We start from the raw sequence: 25,305 nt of genomic DNA, 5'->3' as shown, positions 1-25,305 counted from the left end.
TAACTATTTGCACGTTGTTACAACACTGTATATATACATAATATGACGTTTGAAATGTCTTTATTCTTTTGGAATTTCTGAGTGTAATGTTTACTGTTAATATTTATTGTTTATTTCACTTTTGTTTACTATCTACTTCACTTGCTTTGGCAATGTTAGCATACATTTCCCATGCCAATAAAGCCATTAAATTGAAATTGGAATTGAATTGAGAGAGACAGAGAGAGAGAGAGAGAGAGAGAGAGAGAGAGAGAGAGAGAGAGAGAGAGAGAGAGAGAGAGAGAGAGAGAGAGAGAGAGAGAGAGAGAGAGAGAGAGAGAGAGAGAGAAAGAAGAGAGAAGAAAAGAAAGAAAGAAAGAAAGAAAGAAAGAAAGAAAGAAAGAAAGAAAGAAAGAAAGCAAAAGAAAGAGAGAGAGAGATAACGATAGAGAGCGATTGAGGGGGAAGAGGGTGTAGAACTAGAGGGAAACAGAGAGAGTGGGTGGGTGAGATAGAGAGAGAGTAAGAGAGAGGGAGAGGAGAGGGAGAGAGATAGTGAGGGACAGAGGGAGGGACAGAGGGAGAGAGAGAGGATCAGTTAGCTCCGCGGAGCGCGGGAGTCAGCAACTCAGAGAGAGCGAAATAGGGAGGGTAAAAGCACTGGACTAATACAGTTGACTAACTGGAAGAGTGTGAGAGAGAAAGGAGGAGAGTAGGGGAAAGAGAAGAGTAGTGTGTGGATGGGAGCGGAGGAATAGCGTAAAGGAGTGGAGGTGAGTGAGAGACTGATTAAGAACAGTAGTTATGGAGGAGTGGTCTGAGAGATACAGGATGTCTTGTACACTCTGGTAGGAACCATCATTAGACAACACACACACACCTGTGTCTGTGAGGCTTCCCCTGAGTCGTTGTGTTTGATTTGTTTGTGTGTTGTTAGTATTTGTTTGTTAGTGCATGTGTAAGTGCGTGGATTAGTGCATGTTTGTTAGTGCGTGTTTTAGTGTTTGTGTGTTAATGCGTGTGTAAGTGCCTGTTGGTATGTGGACATTCAATTGAGAGTTATTGTTTGTCCTGCAATGGTGGGTTTGTGTTGCCAACTGTCCCAGCACTATGTGTTTTTATTTGTGACTGCAATCACTGAGAGTGACTTTGATCCAGCAAGGGTGTGTATGTGTGACACTGTGTGTGTGTGTGTGTGTGTGGTGTGTCCATCTGTCACTGTAGGATTTGATGCAGTGTGTTACGGCATGCTATGTGTGTGAGTTTATATGTCCACGTGCGTACGCGTGGTGTGTGTGTGTGTGTCTCATGCAACATTTATCCTCACTTTTGCATTGTGTTTGTGTGTGTGTGTCTTTGCATCAGGCGTGCATTTACAATCTGCTATATGAAGCCCTATGAACTCGATATAGTGTTTTAAAGCTGTGTGTGTGTGTTTTAAAGCTGTGTGTGTGTGTTTTAAATCTATGTGTGTGTTATACCTCTAGTGAATAGCTGAAAGCGCAAAGCTGTCCCTGAGTGTATTGCTGCAGTCATTCCCCTCATATAATTCATGTTCACACAGATCTAAGCAGAAGTGTGTGTTAGTGTTTATGCGGCACAAGCGTGGGAAAGTTGCGTGTGTTTGTTTGTATACTGTATGTGTGTATGTGTGTGCTGCATAGGGCACGTGTACCCCATGCATACGTTTGTGTTTCTGTGTGTGTGTGTGTGTGTGTGTGTGTGTGTGTGTGTGTGTGTGTGTGTGTGTGTGTGTGTGTGTGTGTGTGTGTGTGTGTGTGTGTGTGTGTGTGTGTGTGAGAGAGTCTAAATCCATGCATGTGTGTGTTCACTGATCCCGTTTGCCCACACCACTTTACCTCCTTCAGTACCCTGAGTTTTAACACAGAGGCCCAGTCATGGACTGATGGAAAGTAAACACCTAGAGGAAATAGACAGAGACGGAGAGAGGGAGGAGAGAAGAGTTACAGACAGACAGACAGACCTATTGCACAGAGGGAGGAGAGGAGGGAGTGAGGGAGTGAGGGAGTGTGATGATTAATCAATAGGTTATGACAAATGAATGTATTTAGAATGAAAAGGCTTACTCTGGAGAGGAGAGAGGAGATGAAAGAAAGAGTTAGAGGGACATAAAGGGGGAAAGTGAGAGACAAAGAGGGTGAGACATTTGTGTGTGTGTGTGTCCATGCGTTTGTGTGTGTGTGTGTGTGTATCTGTGTGTGTGTGTGTATGTGTGTGAGAGTGTGTGTGTGTGTGTGTGTGTGTGTGTGTGTGTGTGTGTGTGTGTGTGTGTGTGTGTGTGTGTGTGTGTGTGTGTGCGTTTGTGTGTTTTATCAGGCCAGTGACAGAGGGAGAGGGCCACAGAGACCCAGACACACTGATTATCAGACAGAGAGAAAAGAAAGAAGGACGGGGATGAGAGAGAGACAGTGGGCTAATGATATAGGGATGACAGAAAGATACAGTGGGCTAATGATATAGAGATGACAGAAAGAGACAGTGGGCTAATGATAAAAGGATGACAGAGAGAGAGACTGGGCTAATTATATAGGGATAACACAGAGAGACAGTGGGCTAATGATATAGGGATGACAGAGAGAGAGACTGGGCTAATTATATAAGGATAACAGAGAGAGACAGTGGGCTAATGATATAGAGATGACAGAGAGAGACAGTGGGCTAAAGATATAGAGATGACAGAGAAGACAGTGCGCTAATGATATAGAGATGACTTAAAGAGACAGTGGGCTAATGATATAGAGATGACAGAGAGAGAGGGCTAATGATATAGGGACGACAGAGAGAGAGACTGGGCTAATGATATAGGGATAACAGAAAGAGACAGTGGGCTAATGATATAGGGATGAAAGAGAGAGACATAGGGCTAATGAAATAGGAATGACAGAGGGAGACAGTGGGCTAGTGATAAAGGGATGACAGAGAGAAACAGTGGGCTAATGATATAGGGATGACAGAGAGAGACAGTGGGCTAATGATAAAGGGATGACAGAGAGAGACAGTGGGCTAATGATTTAGAGATGACAGAGAGAGTGGGCTAATTATATAGGGATGACAGAGAGAGGGGCTAATTATATAGGCATAACAGAGAGAGACAGTGGGCTAATGATATAGAGATGACAGAGAGAGACAGTGGGCTAAAGATATAGAGATGACAGAGAAGACAATGTGCTAATGATATAGAGATGACAGAAAGAGACAGTGGGCTAATGATATAGAGATGACAGAGAGAGAGGGCTAATGATATAGGGACGACAGAGAGAGAGACTGGGCTAATGATATAGGGATAACAGAAAGAGACAGAGGGCTAATGATATAGGGATGAAAGAGAGAGACATAGGGCTAATGATATAGGTATGACAGAGGGAGACAGTGGGCTAGTGATAAAGGGATGACAGAGTGAGACAGTGGGCTATTGATAAAGGGATGACAGAGAGAGACAGTGGGCTAATGATTTAGAGATGACAGAGAGAGTGGGCTAATGATATAGGGATGACAGAGTGAGAGACAGGGCTAATGATATAGGGATGACAGACAGAGACAGTGGGCTATTAATATAGAGATGACAGAGAGATAGACTAGGCTAATGATATAGGGATAACAGAGAGAGACAGTGTGCATATGATATAGGGATTACGGAGAGAGAGACTGGTCTAACGACATAGGGAAGACAGAGAGAGACAGAGGGCTAATGATATAGGGATGACAGAGAGAAACAGTTAGCTAATGATATAGGGATGACAGAGAGAGACAATGGACTAATTATATAGGGAAGACAGAGAGAGACAGTGGGATAATGATATAGCGATGACAGAGAGAGACAGTGGGCTAATGATTTAGGGATGACAGAGAGAGACAGTGGGCTAATGATTTAGGGATAACAGAGAGACAGAGACTGGGCTAATTATATAGGGATGACAGACAAAAAGTGTGGGCTAATGATATAGGGATGACACATTGAGAAAGTAGGCTAATTATAATAGGGATGACAGAGAGAGAGACAGTGGGCTAATGATAAAGGGATGACAGAGAGAGACAGTGGGCTAATGATTTAGAGATGACAGAGAGAGTGGGCTAATGATATAGGGATGACAGAGTGAGAGACAGGGATAATGATATAGGGATGACAGACAGAGACAGTGGGCTATTAATATAGAGATGACAGAGAGATAGACTAGGCTAATGATATAGGGATGACAGAGAGAGACAGTGTGCATATGATATAGGGATTACGGAGAGAGAGAGACTGGTCTAACGACATAGGGAAGACAGAGAGAGACAGAGGGCTAATGATATAGGGATGACAGAGAGAGACAGTTAGCTAATGATATAGGGATGACAGAGAAGGAGACAATGGACTAATTATATAGGGAAGACAGAGAGAGACAGTGGGATAATGATATAGCGATGACAGAGAGAGACAGTGGGCTAATGATTTAGGGATGACTGAGAGAGACAGTGGGGTAATGATTTAGGAATAACAGAGAGACAGAGACTGGGCTAATTATATAGGGATGACAGACAAAAAGTGTGGGCTAATGATATAGGGATGACACATTGAGAAAGTAGGCTAATTATAATAGGGATGACAGAGAGAGAGACAGTGGGCTAATGATATAGGGATGACAGAGAGAGACAGAGGGCTAATAATAAAGGGATGACAGAATGAGAGAATGGGATAATAATAAAGGGATGACAGAGAGAGACAGTGGGCTAATGATATAGGGAAGACAGAGAGAGACAGTGGGCTAATGATATAGCGATGACAGAGAGAGACAGTGGGCTAATGATTTAGGGATGACTGAGAGAGACAGTGGGCTAATGATTTAGGAATAACAGAGAGACAGAGACTGGGCTAATTATATAGGGATGACAGACAAAAAGTGTGGGCTAATGATATAGGGATGACACATTGAGAAAGTAGGCTAATTATAATAGGGATGACAGAGAGAGAGACAGTGGGCTAATGATATAGGGATGACAGAGAGAGACAGAGGGCTAATAATAAAGGGATGACAGAATGAGAGAATGGGATAATAATAAAGGGATGACAGAGAGAGACAGTGGGCTAATGATATAGGGAAGACAGAGAGAGACAGTGGGCTAATGATATAGGGATGACAGAGAGAGAGACAGTGGGCTAATGATTTAGGGATAACAGAAAGAGAGACAGTGGGCTAATGATTTAGGGATGACAGATAGATAGACAGTTGGCTAATTATATTGGGAAGACAGAGAGAGACAGTAGGCTAATTATATAGGGATGACAGAGATAGACAGTTGGCTAATGATACAGGGATGACAGAGAGAGAGACATTGGGCTAATGATATAGGGATGACAGAAAGAGACAGTGGGCTAATGATTTAGGGATGATAGAGACAGACCGTGGGCTAGTGATTTAGGGATGACAGAGAGAGAGAGAGTGGGCTAATGATATAGGGATGACTAGAGAGAGACAGTGGGCTAATGATTTAGGGATGACAAAGAGATAGACAGTGGGCTAATTATATTGGGAAGACTGAGAGAGACAGTGGGCTAATTATATAGGGAAGACAGAGAGAGACAGTGGGCTAATGATTTAGGGTTGACAGAGAGAGACAGTGGGCTAACGATTTAGGGATGACAGATAGAGAGACAGTGGGCTAATGACATAGAAATGACAGAGAGAGATAATTGGATAATGATATAGCGATGACAGAGAGAGACAGTGGGCTAATGATATAGGGATGACAGAGAGATAGACAGTGGGCTAATTATATAGGGAAGACAGAGATAGATAGTTGGCTAATGATATAGGGATGACAGAGAGAGAGACAGTTGGCTAATGATATAGGTATGACAGAGAGAGACAGTGGGCTAATGATTTAGGGATGACAGAGCCCTATTTGACCCCTCTGCAAAATATGACTTAGTACTTGGTGGCAAAACCCTTGTTGGCAATCACAGAGGTCAGACGTTTCTTGTAGTTGGCCACCAGGTTTGCACACATCTCAGGAGGGATTTTGTCCCACTCCTCTTTGCAGATCTTCTCCAAGTCATTAAGGTTTCGAGGCTGACGTTTGGCAACTCGAACCTTCAGCTCCCTCCACAGATTTTCTATGGGATTAAGGTCTGGAGACTGGCTAGGCCACTCCAGGACCTTAATGTGCTTCTTCTTGAGCCACTCCTTTGTTGCCTTGGCCGTGTGTTTTGGGTCATTGTCATGCTGGAATACCCATCCACGACCCATTTTCAATGCCCTGGCTGAGGGAAGGAGGTTCTCACCGAAGATTTGACGGTACATGGCCCCGTCCATCGTCCCTTTGATGCGGTGAAGTTGTCCTGTCCCCTTAGCAGAAAAACACCCCCAAAGCATAATGTTTCCACCTCCATGTTTGACGGTGGGGATGGTGTTATTGGGGTAATAGGCAGCATTCCTCCTCCTCCAAACACGGCGAGTTGAGTTGATGCCAAAGAGCTCCATTTTGGTTTCATCTGACCACAACAATTTCACCCAGTTCTCCTCTGAATCATTCAGATGTTCATTGGCAAACTTCAGACGGGCCTGTATATGTGCTTTCTTGAGCAGGGGGACCTTGCGGGCGCTGCAGGATCTCAGTCCTTCACGGCGTAGTGTGTTACCAATTGTTTTCTTGGTGACTATGGTCCAAGCTGCCTTGAGATCATTGACAAGATCCTCCCGTGTAGTTCTGGGCTGATTCCTCGCCGTTCTCATTATCATTGCAACTCCACGAGGTGAGATCTTGCATGGAGCCCCAGGCCGAGGGAGATTGACAGTTCTTTTGTGTTTCTTCCATTTGCGAATAATCGCACCAACTGTTGTCACCTTCTCACCAAGCTGCTTGGCGATGGTCTTGTAGCCCATTCCAGCCTTGTGTAGCTCTACAATCTTGTCCCTGACATCCTTGGAGAGCTCTTTGGTCTTGGCCATGGTGGAGAGTTTGGAATCTGATTGATTGATTGCTTCTGTGGACAGGTGTCTTTATACAGGTAACAAGCTGAGATTAGGAGCACTCCCTTTAAGAATGTGCTCCTAATCTCAGCTCGTTACCTGTATAAAAGACACCTGGGAGCCAGAAATCTTTCTGATTGAGAGGGGGTCAAATACTTATTTCCCTCATTAAAATGCAAATCAATTTATAACATTTTTGACATGCGTTTTCCTGGATGTTTTTGTTGTTATTCTGTCTCTCACTGTTCAAATAAACCTACCATTAAAATTATAGACTGATCATTTCTTTGTCAGTGGGCAAACGTACAAAATCAGCAGGGGATCAAATACTTTTTTCCCTCACTGTAGCGATTACAGAGAGAGACTGGTCTAACGACATAGGGAGGACAGAGAGAGACTGAGGGCTAATGATATAGGGATGACAGAGAGAGACAGTTGGCTAATGATATAGGGATGACAAAGAGAGACAGTGGGCTACTGCCATGGGGAAGACAGAGAGAATGTAGGCAAATTATATAGGGATGACAGAGTTAGACAGTGGGCTAATGATATAGGGATGATAGACAAAGAGACATTGGGCTAATGATTTAGGGATAACAGAGAGAGAGGGACAGTGGGCTAATGATATGGGGATGACAGAGAGATACAGTGGGTTAATTATATAGGGAAGACAAAGAGAGACAGTGGGCTAATGATATAGGGATGACAGAGAGAGACAGTGGGCTAATGATATAGGGATGACAGAGAGAGACAATGGGCTAATGATATAGGGATGTCAGAGAGATACAATGGACTAATTATATAGGGAAGACAGAGAGAGACAGTGGGATAATGATATAGCGATGACAGAGAGAGACAGTGGGCTAAAGATTTAGGGATAACAGAGAGAGAGACTGGGCTAATTATATAGGGATGAAAGACAAAAAAGTGTGGGCTAATGATATAGGGATGACACATTGAGAAAGTGGGCTAATTATAATAGGGATGACAGAGACAGAGACAGTGGGCTAATGATATAGAGATGACAGAGAGAGACAGTGGGCTATTGATATATGTATGACAGAGAGAGACAGAGGGCTAATAATAAAGGGATGACAGAATGAGAGATTGGGCTAGTAATAAAGGGATGACAGAGAGAGACACTGGGCTAATTTTATAGGGATGACAGAGAGAGACAGCGGGCTAATTAAATAGGGAAGACAGAGAGAGAGAGTGGGCTAATGATATAGGGATGACAGAGAGAGAGAGACAGTGGGCTAGTGATATGGGGATGACAGGGAGATACGGTGGGTTTATTATATAGGGAAGACAGAGAGACAGTGGGCTAATGATATAAGGAAGACAGAGAGAGACAGTGGGCTAATGATATAGGGATGACTGAGAGAGACAATGAACTAATGATATAGGGATGACAGAGAGATACAATGGACTAATTATATAGGAAGACAGAGAGAGACAGTGGGATAATGATATAGCGGTGACAGAGAGGGATATTGGGCTAATGATTTAGGGATAACAGAGAGAGAGACTGCGCTAAATATATAGGGATGACAGACAAAAAATGTGTGGGCTAATGATATAGGGATGACAAAGTGATAAATTGGGCTAATTATAATAGGGATGACAGAGAGAGGGACAGTGGGCTAATGATATAGAGATGACAGAGAGAGACAATGGGATAATGATATAGCGATGACAGAGAGAGACAGTGGGCTAAAGATATAGGGATGACAGAGAGAGACAGAGGGCTAATAATAAAGGGATGACAGAATTAGAGACAGGGAAAATAATAAAGGGATGACAGAGAGAGAGACAGTGGGCTAATTATATAGGGATGACAGAGAGAAACAATGGGCTAATTATATAGGGAAGACAGAGAGAGACAGTGGGCTAATTATATAGGGATGACAGAGAGAAACAATGGGCTAATTATATAGGGAAGACAGAGAGAGACAGTGGGCTAATGATATAGGGATGACTTAGAGAGAGAGACAGTGGGCTAATTTTATAGGGATAACAGAGAGAGACAGTGGACTAATTAAATAGGGAAGACAGAGAGAGAGAGTGGGCTAATGATATAGGGATGACAGAGAGAGAGAGACAGTGGGCTAGTGATATGGGGATGACAGAGAGATACAGTGGGTTTATTATATAGGGAAGACAGAGAGACAGTGGGATATTATAGCGATGACAGAGAGAGACAGTGGGCTAATGATTTAGGGATAACAGAGAGAGAGACTGGGCTAATAATAAAGGGATGACAGATAGAGACAGTAGGCTAATTATATAGGGATGAGACAGTGAGAATGTGGGCTAATTATAATAGGAATGACAGAGAGAGAGACAGTGGGCTAATGATATAGAGATGACAGAGAGAGACATTGGGATAATGATATAGCGATGACAGAGAGAGACAGTGGGCTAATGATATAGGGATGACAGAGAGAGACAGAGGGCTAATTTTGTAGGGATGACAGAGAGAGACAGTGGACTAATGATACAAGGATGACAGAGTGAGACAGTGGGCTAATGATATAGGGATGACAGAGAGAGACAGAGGGCTAATAATAAAGGGATGACAGAATGAGACACTGGGCTAATAATAAAGGGATGACGGAGAGAGAGAGACAGTGGGCTAATTATATAGGGATGATAGAATGAGAGACAGTGGGCTTATTAAATAGGGAATACAGAGAGAGACAGTGGGCTAATGATATAGCGATGACAGAGAGAGAGACAATAGGCTAATTTTATCGGGATGACAGAGTGAGACAGTGGACTAATGATACAAGGATGACAGAGTGAGACAGTGAGCTAATGATATAGAGATGACAGAGAGAGAGTGGGCTAATGAAATAGGGATGACAGAGAAAGAGACAGTGGGCTATAAATGTAGGGATGACAGAGAGAGAGACAGTAGGCTAATGATATGGGGATGACAGAGTTATACAGTGGGATAATTATATAGTGAAGACAGAGAGAGACAGTGGGCTAATGATATATGGATAACAGAGTGAGACAGTGGGCTAATTATATAGGGATGACAGAGATAACAATGGGCTATTGATATAGGGATGACAGAGAGAGGCAATGGACTAATTATATAGGGAAGACAGAGAGAGACAGTGGGATAATGATATAGCGATGACAGAGAGAGTCAGTGGGCTAATGATTTAGGGATGACACAGTGAGAAAGTGGGCTAATTATAATGGGGATGACAGAGAAAAAAAGTGGGCTAATTATATAGAGATGACAGAGGGAGACATTGGTATAAAGATATAGCGATGACAGAGAGAGACAGTTGGCTAATGATAAAGGGATGATAGAGAGAGACAGTGGGCTAATAATTAAGGGATGACAGAATGAGAGATTGGGCTAATATTAAAGGTATGACATAGAGAGAGACAGTGGGCTAATTATATAGGGATGAAAGATAGAGACAGTCGGCTAATTATATAGGGAAGACAGAGAGATACAGTGGGCTAATGATATGGGGATGACAGAGAGAACAGTGGGCTAATTATATAGGGAACACAGAGAGAGACAGTGGGCTAATGATATAGGGATGACAGAGAGAGACAGTAGGCTTATTTTATAGGGATGACAGAGGGAGAGAGTGGACTAATTATACAAGGATGACAGAGTGAGACAGTGAGCTAATGATATAGAGATAACAGAGAGAGACAGTGGGCTAATGAAATAGTGATGACAGAAAAAAGAGACAGTGGGCTAATGATTTAGGGATGACAGAGTGAGAGACAGTAGGCTAATGATATGTGGATGACAGAGAGATACAGTGGGTTAATTATATAGGGAGGACAGAGAGAGACATTGGGCTAATGATATAGTGATGACAGAGTGAGACAGTGGGCTAATGATATAGGTTTGACAGAGAGAGACAGTCGGCTAATTATATATGGAAGACGGAGAGAGACAGTGGGCAAATGATATAGGGATGACAGAGAGAGAGACAGTGGGCTAATTATATGGGGAGAACAGAGAGAGACAGTGGGCTAATTATATAGGCAATACAGAGAGAGACAGTGGGCTAATGATATAAGGATGACAGAGAGATACATTGGGTTAATTATATAGGGAAGACAGAGAGAGACAGAGGGCTAGTGATATAGAGATGACCGAGAGAGAGAGGGCTAATGATATAGAGATGAGAGAGTGAGAGAGAGTGTGGGCTAATATATAGGGATGACAGAGAGAGAGAGTGGGCTAATGATATAGGGATGACAGAGAGAGACAGTGGCCTAATGAGAGAGGGATGAGAGAGAGAGAGACTGGGCTAATGATATAGGGATGACAGAGAGAGAGAGAAAGGGAGGCCTAATGATATAGGGATGACAGAGAGACACAGTGGGCTAATGATATAGGGATGACAGAGAAAGAGAGACAGTGGGCTAATGATTTAGGGATGCCAGATAGATAGACAGTGGGCTAATTATATTGGGAAGACAGAGAGAGACAGTAGGCTAACTATAAAGGGATGACAGAGATAGACAGTTGGCTAATGATATAAGGATGACAGAGAGAGAGACATTGGGCTAATGATTTAGGGATGACAGATAGAGACTGGGCTAATGATATAGGGATGACAGAGAGAGAGAGTGGGCTAATAGTATAGGGATGCCAGAGAGAGACAGTGGGCTAATAATATAGGGATGAAGGAGAGAGAGACAGTGGGCTAATGATTTAGGGAAGACTGAGAGAGACAGTCGGCTAATGATATAGGGATGAAAGAGATTTAGACTAGGCTTATGATATAGGGATGACAGAGAGAGACTGGTCTAATGACATAGGGAAAACAGACAGAGGGTAATGATATAGGGATGACAGAGAGACACAATTGTGGACTAATTATAATAGGGATCACAGTGGGAGAGAGTTGGCTAATGATATAGGGATGACAGCTAGAGAGACAATGGGCTAATGATATAGTGATGACAGAGAGACAGTGGGCTACTCATATAGAGAAGACAGAGAGCGGAAGTGGGTTAATGATATAGGGATGACAGAGAGAGAGATTGGGTAAATGATATAGGGATGACAGAAATAGAGAGACTGGGATAATTATATAGGGATGACAGAGGGAGACATTGGGCTAATGATTTAGGGATGACAGATAGAGACTGGGCTAATGATATAGGGATGACAGAGAGAGAGAGAGTGGGCTAATAGTATAGGGATGCCAGAGAGAGACAGTGGGCTAATAATATAGGGATGAAGGAGAGAGAGACAGTGGGCTAATGATTTAGGGATGAGAGAGAGAGAAACAGTGGGATAATGATTTAGGGATGACAGATAAATAGACAGTGGGCTAATTATATTGGGAAGACTGAGAGAGACAGTCGGCTAATGATATAGGGATGAAAGAGATTTAGACTAGGCTTATGATATAGGGATGACAGAGAGAGAGACTGGTCTAATGACATAGGGAAAACAGACAGAGGGTAATGATATAGGGATGACAGAGAGACACAATTGTGGACTAATTATAATAGGGATCACAGTGGGAGAGAGTTGGCTAATGATATAGGGATGACAGCTAGAGAGACAAAGGGCTAATGATATAGTGATGACAGAGAGACAGTGGGCTACTCATATAGAGAAGACAGAGAGCGGAAGTGGGTTAATGATATAGGGATGACAGAGAGAGAGATTGGGTAAATGATATAGGGATGACAGAAATAGAGAGACTGGGATAATTATATAGGGATGACAGAGAAAACGTGTGGGCTAATGATATAGGGATGACACAGTGAGACAGTGGGCTAATTATAATAGGGATGACATAAAGAGAGACAGTGGGCTAATGATATAGAGATGACAGAGAGAGACAGTGATCTAATGATATAGGGATGAGAGAGAGAGACAGTGGGATAATAAAAAAGGGATGACAGAGAGAGAGACTGGGCTAATGATATAGGGATGACAGTGGAGAGAGTTGGCTAATGATATAGGGATGACAGCAAGAGAGAGAGTGGGCTAATGAGATAGGGATGACAGAGAAACAGTGGGCTACTCATATAGGGAAGACAGAGAGCGTCAGTGGGCTAATGATATAGGGATGACAGAGAGAGAGAGTGGGCTAATGATATAGGGATGACAGAAAGAGACAGTGGGCTAATGATATAGAGATGACATAGAAAGAGATGGTGGGCTAATGATATAGAGATTACAGAGAGAGACAGTGGGCTAACGATATAGGGATGACATTGAAAGACAGTGGGCTAATGATATAGTGATGACAGAGAGACTGGGCTAATGATATAGGGATGACAGAGAGAGACAATGGGCTAATGATATAGGGATGACAGAGAGAGACAGTGGTCTACTGTTATAGGGATGACAGAGACAATGGGCTAATGATATAGGGAGGATAGAGAGAGACAGTGGGCTACTGATATATGGAAGAAAGAGAGAGACAGTTGGCTAATGATATAGGGATGACAGAGAGAGACACTTGGCTAATGATATAGGGATGACAGAGAGAAACATTGGGGTAATTTTATAGGGATGACAGAGAGAGAGAGAGATTGGGTAAATGATATAGGGATGACAGAAATAGAGAGACTGGGCTAATTATATAGGGATGACAGAGAAAAAGTGTGGGCTAATGATATAGGGATGACACAGTGAGACAGTGGGCTTATTATAATAGGGATGACATAGAGAGAAACAGTGGGCTAATGATATAGAGATGACAGAGAGAGACAGTGAGCTAATGATATAGGGATGACAGAGAGAGACAGTGGGATAATAAAAAAGGGATGACAGAGAGATAGACCGGGCTAATGATATAGGGATGACAGTGGGAGAGAGTTGGCTAATGATATAGGGATGACAGCAAGAGAGACAGTTTGCTAATGATATAGGGATGACAGAGAAACAGTGGGCTACTCATTTAGGGAAGACAGAGAGCGGCATTGGGCTAATGATATAGGGATGACAGAGAGAGAGACAGTGGGCTAATTATATTATGATGACAGAGAGAGAGAGTGGGCTAATGATATAGGGATTACAGAGAGAGACAGTGGGCTAATGATATAGAGTTGACAGAGAAGGAGAGTGGGCTAATGATATAGGGATGACAGAGAGAGACAGTGGGCTAATGATATAGAGATGACATAGAAAGAGATAGTGGGCTAATGATATAGAGATTGCAGAGAGAGACAGTGGGCTAATGATATAGGGTTGACGGAGAAGGAGAGTGGGCTAATTATATAGGGATGAAAGAGAGAGACAGTGGGCTAATGATATAGGGATGACAGAGAGAGAGACAGTGGGCTAATGATATAGTGATGACAGAGTGAGACAGTGGGCTAATGATATATGGATGACAGAGTGAGACAGTGGGCTATTGATATAGGGATGAGAGAGAGAGACATTGGGCTAATTATATAGGGATTACAGAGAGAGACAGTGGGCTAACGATATAGGGATGACATTGAAAGACAGTGGGCTAATGATATAGTGATGACAGAGAGAGAGACTGGGCTAATGATATAGGGATGACAGAGAGAGACAATGGGCTAATGATATAGGGATGACAGAGAGAAACATTGGGGTAAAGATATAGGGATGACAGAGAGAGACAGTGGTCTAATGATATAGGGATGACAGAGTCAATGGGCTAATGATATAGGGAGGATAGAGAGAGACACTGGGCTACTGATATATGGAAGAAAGAGAGAGACAGTTGGCTAATGATATAGGGATGACAGAGAGAGACACTTGGCTAATGATTTAGGAATGACATAGAGAGACAGTGGACTAATGATATAAGGATGACAGAGTGAGACATTGGGCTAATGATATAGGGATGACTGAGATATACAGTGGGCTAATGATATAGGATTGACAGAGAGAGGTAGCGGGCTAATGATATAGGGATTACAGAGGGAGGCAGTTGGCTAATGATATAGGGATGAGAGAGAGAGACAGTGGGCTAATTATATAAGGATGACAGAGTGAGACTGTGGGCTAATGATATAGGTATGACAGAGAGAGACAGTGGGCTAATGATATAGTGATGACAGAGAGAGACAGTGGGCTAATGATATAGCGATGACAGAGAGAGACAGTGGGCTAAATATAGCGATGACAGAGAGAGACAGTGGGCTAATGATATAGGGATGACAGAGAGAGACAGTGGGCTAATGATATAGGGATGACAGAGAGAGACAGTGGGCTAATGATATAGATATGACAGAGAGAGGCATGGTGGGTCAGGGTGACGGGGTGTAGTAGTAAAGTAAGTAAGTAGCCTTGGCTCATAGGGCAGGAGCTTATCTCCTGTTTCTGTGAGGAGGAGGGGGATGAGGAGGAGTTGGAGAATGAGGGGGAAGAGGAGAATGAGGGGGATGAGGAGGAGGAGGAGAATGAGGAGGAGGAGGAGAATGAGGAGAATGAGGAGGAGGAGGAGGAGGAGGAGGAGGAGGAGGAGGAGGAGGAGGAGGAGAATGAGGAGAATGAGGAGAATGAGGAGAATGAGTAGAATGAGGAGGAGGAGGAGGAGGAGGAGAATGAGGAGGAGGAGGAGGAGGAGAATGAGGAGGAGAGAGGAGAATGAGGAGGAGGAGGAGGAGGAGGAGAATGAGGAGGAGGGAGGAAAGGAGGGAGAACAAGAATAGACAAAGTACAAAATAAATAGAACACAGTCTGAGGAGAGACAAGAGTACTGAGTACAACTGGTATACTTCACTACCTCTTCTGATAAAGAGGGTGTGTTTGTGTGTGTGTGTGTGTGTGTGTGTGTGTGTGTTGCTGTTAACCCCAAAGCTAATGAATTAGAAAGAGATAAGTACAGTAATCCTCTCCCCCCATTCCTATCCTTGTCCCAATTCTGCATCCCTAAAACACACACACACACACTTCAGAGCTGTATAATCTTTGCCTTTGAAGAATGTGCTGGATATAATCTCCACACAGGGAATATTTAAGCAAGAAGGCCCGAGGGGGTGTGGTATGTGGCCAATATACCACGGCTAAGGGCTGTTCTTTAGCACGACGCAACGCGGAGTGCCTGGACACAGTCCTTAGCCGTGGTATATTGGCCATGTATCACAAACCCCTGAGGTGCCTTATTGCTGTTATAAACTGGTTACCAATGTAATTAGTACAAATAGTACAAATAAATGTTTTGTCAGCCAATCAGCATTCAGGGCTCAAACCACCCAGTTTATAACTATATGTAATAAAGTAACTTCCACTAGCCTCATGACAATTGCCTCAACAAACTACATCCCCCCACTTACACTGGTTTAGTTTGGCAGTGAGCCCATGTGACTTGCATATTGTACAGAGAGGTGGTTGCATCAGAGCAGCCATCTCACCAGAGACCTATAAACTACATAGTCCTGTCCTATGAGTGGGCGAGAGCATGGTTTCATTACTGTGCAGTAAAGCGTCCCTCACACACACGCACGAACGCACGCACACCAGCCACCAATCTAAGGGTGGAAAATTAGGCTCACCTTGAGGCAACAGGGGACTCAATTCACTGGAGCTTTCAGCCCACTGTAACCACTGCAAGGAAACACACACACACACACTATTTCCGATCATCACTGTCCTCACACATTGTCTCAGTGAATTTACACACATTCAAAACTTTTTTTGTGAAGGGACTTTTTAAATACCAATCAACTGTTCAGAATCTCTCTCTCTCTCTCTCTCTCTCTCTCTCTCTCTCTCTCTCTCTCTCTCTCTCTCTTCTCTCTCCTCTCCTCTCCTCTCCTCTCCTCTCCTCTCCTCTCCTCTCCTCTCCTCTCCTCTCCTCTCCTCTCCTCTCCTCTCCTCTTCTCTTCCGTTCTCTCCTCTCCTCTTCTCTTCACTTCTCTTCTCTTCTCTTCTCTCTCTTCTCTTCTTCTCTCATCCAATCAAGAAATGAATAACCAGAGACATGAGGACCAATGGTCAGACTGATTGGTGACGTCATACCAGTGACAGAAGCAGAGCTGGGACAGAACAACCATAGATTCTATGGTCAATGAGCAACAGTACACTAATCCACTGTAACTATACATCTCTCTCTCTCAACAACACTCTTCACTTGGATAAACAGAGACCAGTGACTCATCTCTCCACTCAGATATAAGACCGCCTCCTCCCATTGTGATGTCACAGAGTGGCTCCTCCCCTTCCAGCTCCTCTGGGGGCTGAGCCAATCGACTGGGGCTATGGGCAGAAGGTTGGCTGATCCGACCAATCCGGTGCCTGCACTGGGGGTGCCCCTGGCGGGGGGGCGATGGGGGCTGCTGTGCAGTGTGGGGGTGCAGACCTCCCCCGGCCTTTGGACCCTCCCATCAATCAAATGCAATCAGCCAACACGGACGCAGCATCCAGAGACAGGGCGGAGCAACAACCATGTCGCCACAGCAATGACCATGCCTTCAGAAACTGGGGTTGTTTGTGACTCATGCAGCAGTGGCGGCGGTGGTGGATTTGCCATTTCCAAGGAGACGAGTCAGAACGCCATCAACAGTCTAACAAAGGAAGACATGGGGTCACAGGGGTCAGGGGGCGGGGTCTACTGTCAGATCAAAGCAATACGGGCCAATCCCAGGGAGTCTGGCCATAGGTCCAGTGGGAAATGGACGTCTCGATACACTAATGGGAGTGTGGTTGCCCCTGAGGTGGTGGGCGGGGTCTGCACTGAGGGTGCTGAGGGCAATGAGCCAATCAGAGAGAGGAGGAGGGTCCAGTCTCTTAGAGGGGAGGAGTCTCGCCCTGCACTGAGGTCAGGGAGTGTGTCTCAGTCTGTGAGCTCTCATGCCACGCCACCAAGGCCCTGTAGAATGATGAAATCATCATCACCCCGCCTCTGTGGAACCTGTGGGCGGAGACAGTCCCAGGCCCCACCCACCTGCATGGCAACCGCGTGCCGCAGGCGAATGGCCAATCAGATCACAGAAAGCCAGACTCTACCGATTCCTCCCCGGAAAAAGTCTGTACTCCCCAACCAGAACCGGAGAGACTCCCCTGTTCTGAACACACACACACACACACCACCAACCCCACACACAGCTGTGAAGAACATTCAAACACAAACTCAGACATTGCCCTCTCCACATGCAACCCAAAGGACACACACTCCGCCTGCGAAAGATGCACCTGTGACCCCATGTCCTAACACTAAGGATACACAACACACACATACCAATACAACAGACTCAGAACCCAGGTTACCCAAGTTACATCAGAAAGAAACACACACACAGACAACAGACACACACTCACACGCCACGAAGAAACACACAGCTACCAGGAAGAAAACGTCTTCTCCAGCTACACAGTCTTTTCCAGACAGAAACACAGAGACGTCATCTGACAACCAACATTCTCCACCAGACTCATCTATACAAGTCACCCCCAAGCCACCACCCCCAGTCCTCCTCATAGGCACAAAATCCTCAGCCACACCCCCTCTCCCACCTAAACACTCCCCCAACCCCTGCCACCCTGCCCAGGTGAACACAAAACCAGCCCCCCCTGTCCTTCAGACCCAACTCAAACCTATACACCTCACCCCTTCCCTGCACCCCAAAACACCACCAGCACAGCCAATGAAATCAGAAGACTCCAAAACCCCTGCCCCATTAAAATACGCACACACTCCCCATGCTCCCCCTGCTGCCCATGTGGCCCCAAAATGCAACGGGGCCCCAGGGGGGCTGGTGCTGGTACAGGCAGGTGTCCAGGCGGGAGTACCCGGAGGGTTACAGGGCTGTGTGTCAGGGGGCCTCCACGGGCATCTCCACAGTGTGGAGGAGAGTCTGCTCTCCAACCAGGAGAAGATCAAAGTCCTCCTCAACGTTATCCAAGACCTGGAGAAGAGCAAGGCCCTCAGCGAAGGGTGAGCGAGGGAGAAGGAGGGAGGGAGAGGTTTGTGTGTGCGTGTGTGTGTGTGAATGAGTGCATGTGTGAGGGAGAGAGAGAGAGAGAGAGAGAGAGAGAGAGAGAGAGAGAGAGAGAGAGAGAGAGAGACTGATCGAGCGTGCAAGAGAGGGAGAAAAAATGTTGTGTGAACGTATGGGAGTTCGTTTGAGCATCAACTTTCAACTTGGTAATGCATTTTAAATGTCAGGTCATGGGAGTATTGCTGCGGCTGTGATGTACTGTATGCAGTATTACAGAGCACAGAGGAACATCCATAGAGATATGTGTACAGAACTCCTTTCTGACGTGGCTGTCTAAAAGTCAATATCACATTCTACCTTCATGTTCTATTCAGCTGCTCTGACATTCTATCATATGATCTGAAGCCTGCTTCCTCAGGCCTTCAGATCAACAGAAGATATCTACCTCTCTCTCCCTCTCTCATTCTCCTCCTCTCCCTTCTATCTCTCCCTCTCTCCTCCTCTCTCTTTCTCTCCACATTTCTATCTCTATCTCCTTTGTGATCTCACACAAATCAAACACTCTCCCTCTCTCCTCCTCTCTCTTTCTCTCCACACACTCCCACTCTCTCATTTAGAAAATTGTCCAATTGTCTTCTTCTTTGTTCCCCTTCTCTTCTCTTCTCTACTCATTCACTGTTTAATATTCATTCTTCTACTTGTATTCACTCCTCTGCTATTCATCTCTCTTCACCTCCACCCATCCCCCTCTCCCTCCCTCCCTCCCTCCATCCCTCCCACTGTCTTTAATTACCACCCTCTTTCTTTCTGTCCTGCTATGAATAACTTCTTACTCCATACAATATATATTTGACTTCTCCTTCGCTCCTCTCTTCTCTACCCTCTGTCCTTTCACTAACTTCCACTCACCATCTCCCCTCCACTGTCATTCTGTCCATCACTCACCATCTCCCCTCCACTGTCATTCTGTCCATCACTCACCATCTCCCCCTTCGCTGTCAATCTGTCCATCACTCACCATCTCACCCTCCGCTGTCAATCTGTCCATCACTCACCATCTCTCCCCCTCCGTTGTCAATCTGTCCATCACTCACCATCTCCCCCTCCGCTGTCAATCTGTCCATCACTCACCATCTCCCCCTCCGTTCTCAATCTGTCCATCACTCACCATCTCACCCTCCGCTGTCAATCTGTCCATCACTCACCATCTCCCCCTCCGTTGTCAATCTGTCCATCACTCACCATCTCCCTCTCTGCTATCAATCTGTTTATCAGTCACCATCTCACCCTCCGCTGTCAATCTGTCCATCACTCACCATCTCTACCTCTGCTGTCAATCTGTCCATCACTCACCATCTCTCCCTCCGCTGTCAATCTGTCCATCACTCACCATCTCCCCCTTATCCCACACGAGACTGCACCCCCTCTCTTATTGTCCCTATCTCCTCTCCTCTCTCCTCTCTCCTCTCTCCTCTCTCCTCTCTCCTCTCTCCTCTCTCCTATCTTCATCTTTCCTTTTCCTCTCTTCTCTTTTACCCACTCTTCTACCTTTGTTTCAACTTCTTCTATAATTCTCCCTCCCTCCCTCCCTCCCTCTCTTTTCTCTCTCTCTCTCTCTCTCTCTCTCTCTCTCTCTCTCTCTCTCTCTCTCTCTCTCCCTCCCTCCCTCCCTACCCCCTCCCTCTCTCCCTCTTCTCTCCCTCTCCCTCTCTCTCTCTCTCTCTCTCTCTCTCTCTCTCTCTCTCTCTCTCTCTCTCTCTCTCTCTCTCTCTCTCCCTCTCCCCCTCCCTCCCTCCCCCTCCCTCCCCCTCTCCCTCTCTCCCTCTCTCTCTCTCTCTCTCTCTCTCTCTCTCTCTCTCTCTCTCTCTCTCTCTCTCTCTCTCTCTCTCTCTCGCTCTCTCCCCCCTCCCTCCCTCTCTCTGTCAGTTCTCTTGGGTTGACAGCTCCCTTTAATACCAAACTAATCCCTCCGAGATTATCATTGAAGATATGCAATTAATGTTTGGGCAGCACAGCAAGACTCCCAACAACAGGATACACACTGTTCCTCTGTGGCGTCTGTTTGTGTGTGTGTGTGTTTGTGTTTGGTGCAGTGCTAATAGGTTTGGCGCCGTATTGAACGTTTGATGTTTTATGCTCCCTTTGTGTCTCTGTGCATTTTGTGTGTGTGTGTGTGTGTGTGCATTATGTGTGTGTGTGTGCATTGTGTAAGTGTGTGTAAGTGTGTGTTTGGTGTTCTTCTTGTTTTCCTCCTCGTGCTAATATGTTGTTGTTGTTGTTGTTGTTGTTGTTGTTGTGTCAGGCGCTGCTCCTACAGAACTGGACAGGACATCAACAACTGTCCCACCTGCCAGAAGACTGCCTGCATTATCTACAGGTATACCACCACAGTATACACAACCTTCCTATTTGACCTTCACATTTTAGTCATTTAGTCACTAACTTACACTTAGTGTATTCAACTTAAAGGAAAAATCCACCCAAAACCACTAATTCCTTTCATTTACAGTGTTAAATAACACTAATATGTGAGAACAATATTTTTGTGAACAAATGTTTCATTTTGGCGTTATAATAAGGTTGGTAGCAACATGGAAAATCGTTGTGGAAATCTGTTGCAGCTCAAGTCGACTACAAAATCTACTGGCTCTCTCTATGGGCTGGTTCTCTCTCTCTCTCTCTCTCTCTCTCTCTCTCTCTCTCTCTCTCTCTCTCTCTCTCTCTCTCTCTCTCTCTAAGACTCTCAGAATCTTTATTTGGTGCATATCCTTCCCTCTACCTCTCCCTCTTTCTAACCCCATTCTCTTTCAGCCTTGTATCTATCTCCCTCTCTCTCAACCTCCCTCCATCCCTCTCTCTCTCCATCTTGGGGATTTCCTTGCCTGCCTGTCCCAAATCTCTCACTCTCTCTGAATAAATATCAGTAATATTCTATTATTCCCAATATGCTGGTACACACAAACACACACACACACACACACACACACACACACACACACTACAGACACATGGAAAATCACGTACAGTTAATCAAAACTAAAGAGGGGGATCATTTTCATAGAAACACACACACACACACACACACACTTTACAGTCATTCTGAGGCCATTGGGTGATGCTGATCGTTGGTTTGTGGTTATTTACATTTAGTCACTTAGCAGACGTTCTTATTCAGAGCGACTTACAGTAGTGAGTGCATACATTTTCATACTGGTCCCCCGCGGGAATCGAACCAACAGAGCTACACGGGACTACGTGTGTGTTACGAAACACATACACACACACACATCAACAAAGTCATGTATTTGATGGTACAGTTATGGTGTTATCACACACTCAGCGGGACACAGAGAGGGGATGATTGGGTAGAATAAAGACAGAAAAGGGATTGAGCTTGCATGGAGGTTTCCCCCTTAATGATTTGAGCTGGAAATCGACAGTTTGATGTTTCCTGCCTGTAGATGTTTTGTCAATTGTAATTAATCTGCATGACAGAGAAATAAAGAAAGTTCAGATAGAAAGAAAAAAACACACCGCACACACGCACGCACACACACACGCACGCACACACACACACTACTGTAGATGCCAGCTTGGGGAATCAATTAAGCAGCTTTCCCAACTCAGGCATAATCCCCCAAACAAAGAGACAGGAGGAACGATGGAGAGAGAGAAAGGAGAAATTATGGAAAGGGGGGGTGGAGAGAGTATACATGGGCAAACATGCTTGTTCTTCAAAAACTACTGTAAAAACATATACTGCACAGCAAGGAATGTGTAGGACAGGGTTAAGGCTTATTACTGTCTATTTGTGTGTGTGTGTGTATATGTGTGTGCGTGCGTATGTGTGTGGTTTCAGTTGTAGTGCTCCTCTCCAGTGCTTTATCATTTATTCATCTTCCTCTTCTCTCCCCTGTGTCTGCATCTCGGCTTTACCTCTCTTTCATGTCTTCTGGCCTCCTCTTTCCCGACGTAATCTAGCCATCCTCCCCTCTTTCCCTCCCTCGTGTGCCTCTACATTTACTCCCCCTCTTTCCTCTTTCTTTGTATGCCTTTCTTTCCCTCCTCTTTCAATATTCACCTCATCATTTCATAATTTCATAATTTCATAATTTCATAATTTCTACCCCACAAGTGCTCATCAAACCTTCCTCTCTTCACCCTTCTCATCGCTCCCTCTTTTCTCCTCTAGAGGTGTGTATTTCATATCACTCTCTCTTCCAATTCATTGGTGTCATTAGAGAGGTTTCATTTCAGCTTTTATTTGTCAGGAGAGAGCAAATAAGTTGACTGAGTGGGTGTGTGTGTGTGTGTGAGTGTGTGTGTGTGCGTGCGGGTGTGTGTGTGCATGCGTGCATACGTGTGTGTGCATGCGTGGGTGCATGCGTGCGGGTGCGTGTGGGTGCGTGTGGGTGCGTGCGGGTGTGCATACGTGGGTGCGTGCGTGCGAGTGCATGCGTGCGGGTATGTGTGGGTGCGTGTCATCCCCTCTGATGTCCTTCTCTCATCATAAGCCTCATTAACTCCAGATGCTAAATCCCTATGCATCTCATCTCTTCCCTCTCTACAGACACACACACACAGAGAGAGACTTCATCGTTAAACTTTCAAGCCAAACTAGCCACAGAAACACTCAACCTCCACTACAATATGACCTGAAGAGTAAAAAAGAGAGAGAGAGAGAGAGAGAGAGAGAGAGAGAGAGAGAGAGAGAGAGAGAGAGAGAGAGAGAGAGAGAGAGAGAGAGAGAGAGAGAGAGAGAGAGAGAGAGAGAGACAGACAGACCAGACAGACAGACAGACAGACAGACGAGAGAGAGAGACAGAGACAGAGAGAGACAGAGAGAGAGAGAGAGAGAGAGAGAGAGAGAGAGAGAGAGAGAGAGAGAGAGAGAGAGAGAGAGAGAGAGAGAGAGAGAGAGAGAGAGGTTAAAGTGGAGGGATTGCTTTGAAAAGTCTTTCCCTCAGCCCTCTGTTTATGTTTCAACACTTTAAGATGACTCTCCTTCTCTCCTCCTCTGCTCTCTCTCTCTTTCTCTCTTCTCACACTCCTCTCATCTCTCCAGCCTGTGATGTAGTGGTGCATGAAGTGCAAGAATGCTGTGAACGTGAAACGATTTCAGAGTGTGTGTGTCTGTCTGTCTGTCTGATTAAGTGTGCACTTGCATCAGCACATGGTGATTAAGAGGTGTGAAGCATGTGCATCAATGTACAGTATGTTATTGTGTTCATGTAACTGCATTTATATAAAATAACATTTGCATAAATACAAGTTACCCCTCTGTCTCCCTAACTCTCACCTTCTATCCCACCCTCCCACTCACTCTCCCCCTCTTTCTGTATCCCTCACTCTCACCTTCTATCCCACCCTCTCCTCTTTCCCCCTCTTTCTCTCCCCAGTGTGGAGCATGACTTCAGGCAGCAGGAGGGGAGGTTCCAGCCAGTGATGGAGACTCTAGACAGGGACTATGATTTTCCCCTCCCTGTCACCAAACCTGCCCCCTCCCACCCCAGCGCCAAGACTCGCGTCAAGAAACTACGCAAAAAGTGCTTCTGGTGGTTGTAGGCACACACAGACAAACTCCCCCACACACAGCCATCGCCGGCGGTACAGTCGCCATGAAGACATTCCGGACTGCTGTTTCCATGGGGATTGGACAGGTGTGAGTCTATGGACCATGGGGACTGCTCCTGTTTCATTGTTGTTGCTATGGGAACTCTACACCTGTTATGGTATCTATGGAGATCTATGGATCATCATGGACTTGGTTGGAGAGCGAACAATACATCAGCCCACAACTTCGGGCTGATTGATAAAGTTACTTTAACCTAAAGCTTTGGGACAGTTACTGAGTTATGGATTTAGGAGAGACACTAAACTCTGAGAAGAGTTCAATCTAGAAGGCTGTGACATTGGTGACCTTTCTGTAGTTCTAACATCTGTGAGATGAGAATTCATGGTCACATTGGAGAGAGGAACTCTACTACCTAAACAGAGACAATTCCATCATCAAGCCCTTCAGAGAGTGACAGGCCGTGCAACCAATCAACAGTCTCCCATACTTGACTGACAGAGCGAGGATCCATTCAGGATTCTCCTCCTAGTCCACCAAACACACACACACACACACACACACACACACACACACACACACACACACACACACACACACACACACACACACACACACACACACACACACAAAGACAATCATAACCACTCTACACTATGAGCTTCCACTCTTCCACAACGCTATTGGTTATAACACAAGCTCAACCAATAAGAATCAACCTTTGCTTCTTAGACTACACCCTATTTACTGTTTAACCAATCATCAGCACCGGACCCTAACCTACCACATCAGTGCTTTTTTATAAACCATCCCAGTGTGTGATCTCCCACAATGCTCTTCCTCTTCCTCTCACTGTGTTTCTGCAGCTGTTTGTAATAGTTATATTGGGATCCAATAAAGGAGTGTATTTTA

General features: G+C 45.1%; 2 protein-coding genes across 2 annotated transcripts in view; one reads left to right on the top strand and one right to left on the bottom strand.

The window, feature by feature from the left end:
• The window catches only part of LOC121532851 (dedicator of cytokinesis protein 2), a gene marked incomplete at its 3' end in the record, with an annotated part of 127,502 nt that overhangs the window by 23,888 nt on the left and 78,309 nt on the right, over positions 1 to 25,305 (bottom strand). The window lies entirely within an intron of this gene.
• Positions 569 to 25,290, top strand: LOC121532866. Its single transcript, XM_041838661.2, has 4 exons — positions 569 to 752; positions 16,847 to 18,817; positions 21,124 to 21,198; positions 24,221 to 25,290. Exons 2-4 carry the CDS (start codon positions 17,142 to 17,144, stop codon positions 24,384 to 24,386), a joined length of 1,917 nt encoding a protein of 638 aa, XP_041694595.1. The 5' UTR covers positions 569 to 752; positions 16,847 to 17,141; the 3' UTR covers positions 24,387 to 25,290.

Source organism: Coregonus clupeaformis, unplaced genomic scaffold (genome assembly GCF_020615455.1).
Source record: "Coregonus clupeaformis isolate EN_2021a unplaced genomic scaffold, ASM2061545v1 scaf1305, whole genome shotgun sequence".
Taxonomy (NCBI): Eukaryota; Metazoa; Chordata; class Actinopteri; order Salmoniformes; family Salmonidae; genus Coregonus; species Coregonus clupeaformis.
The sequence above is the reverse complement of the archived record's forward strand: the minus strand, read 5'-3'. Positions and strand labels throughout refer to the sequence as shown.

What these genes read in the sequence shown, in the direction of transcription:
- LOC121532866 (XM_041838661.2), top strand. Translation starts at nt 17,142, where the DNA reads ATGGGCAGAAGGTTGGCTGATCCGACCAATCCGGTGCCTGCACTGGGG. An exon ending in AGCAAGGCCCTCAGCGAAGG is followed by an intron (nt 18,818 to 21,123) that starts GTGAGCGAGGGA and finishes TTGTTGTGTCAG; the next exon opens with GCGCTGCTCCTACAGAACTG. An exon ending in ACTGCCTGCATTATCTACAG is followed by an intron (nt 21,199 to 24,220) that starts GTATACCACCAC and finishes TTCTCTCCCCAG; the next exon opens with TGTGGAGCATGACTTCAGGC.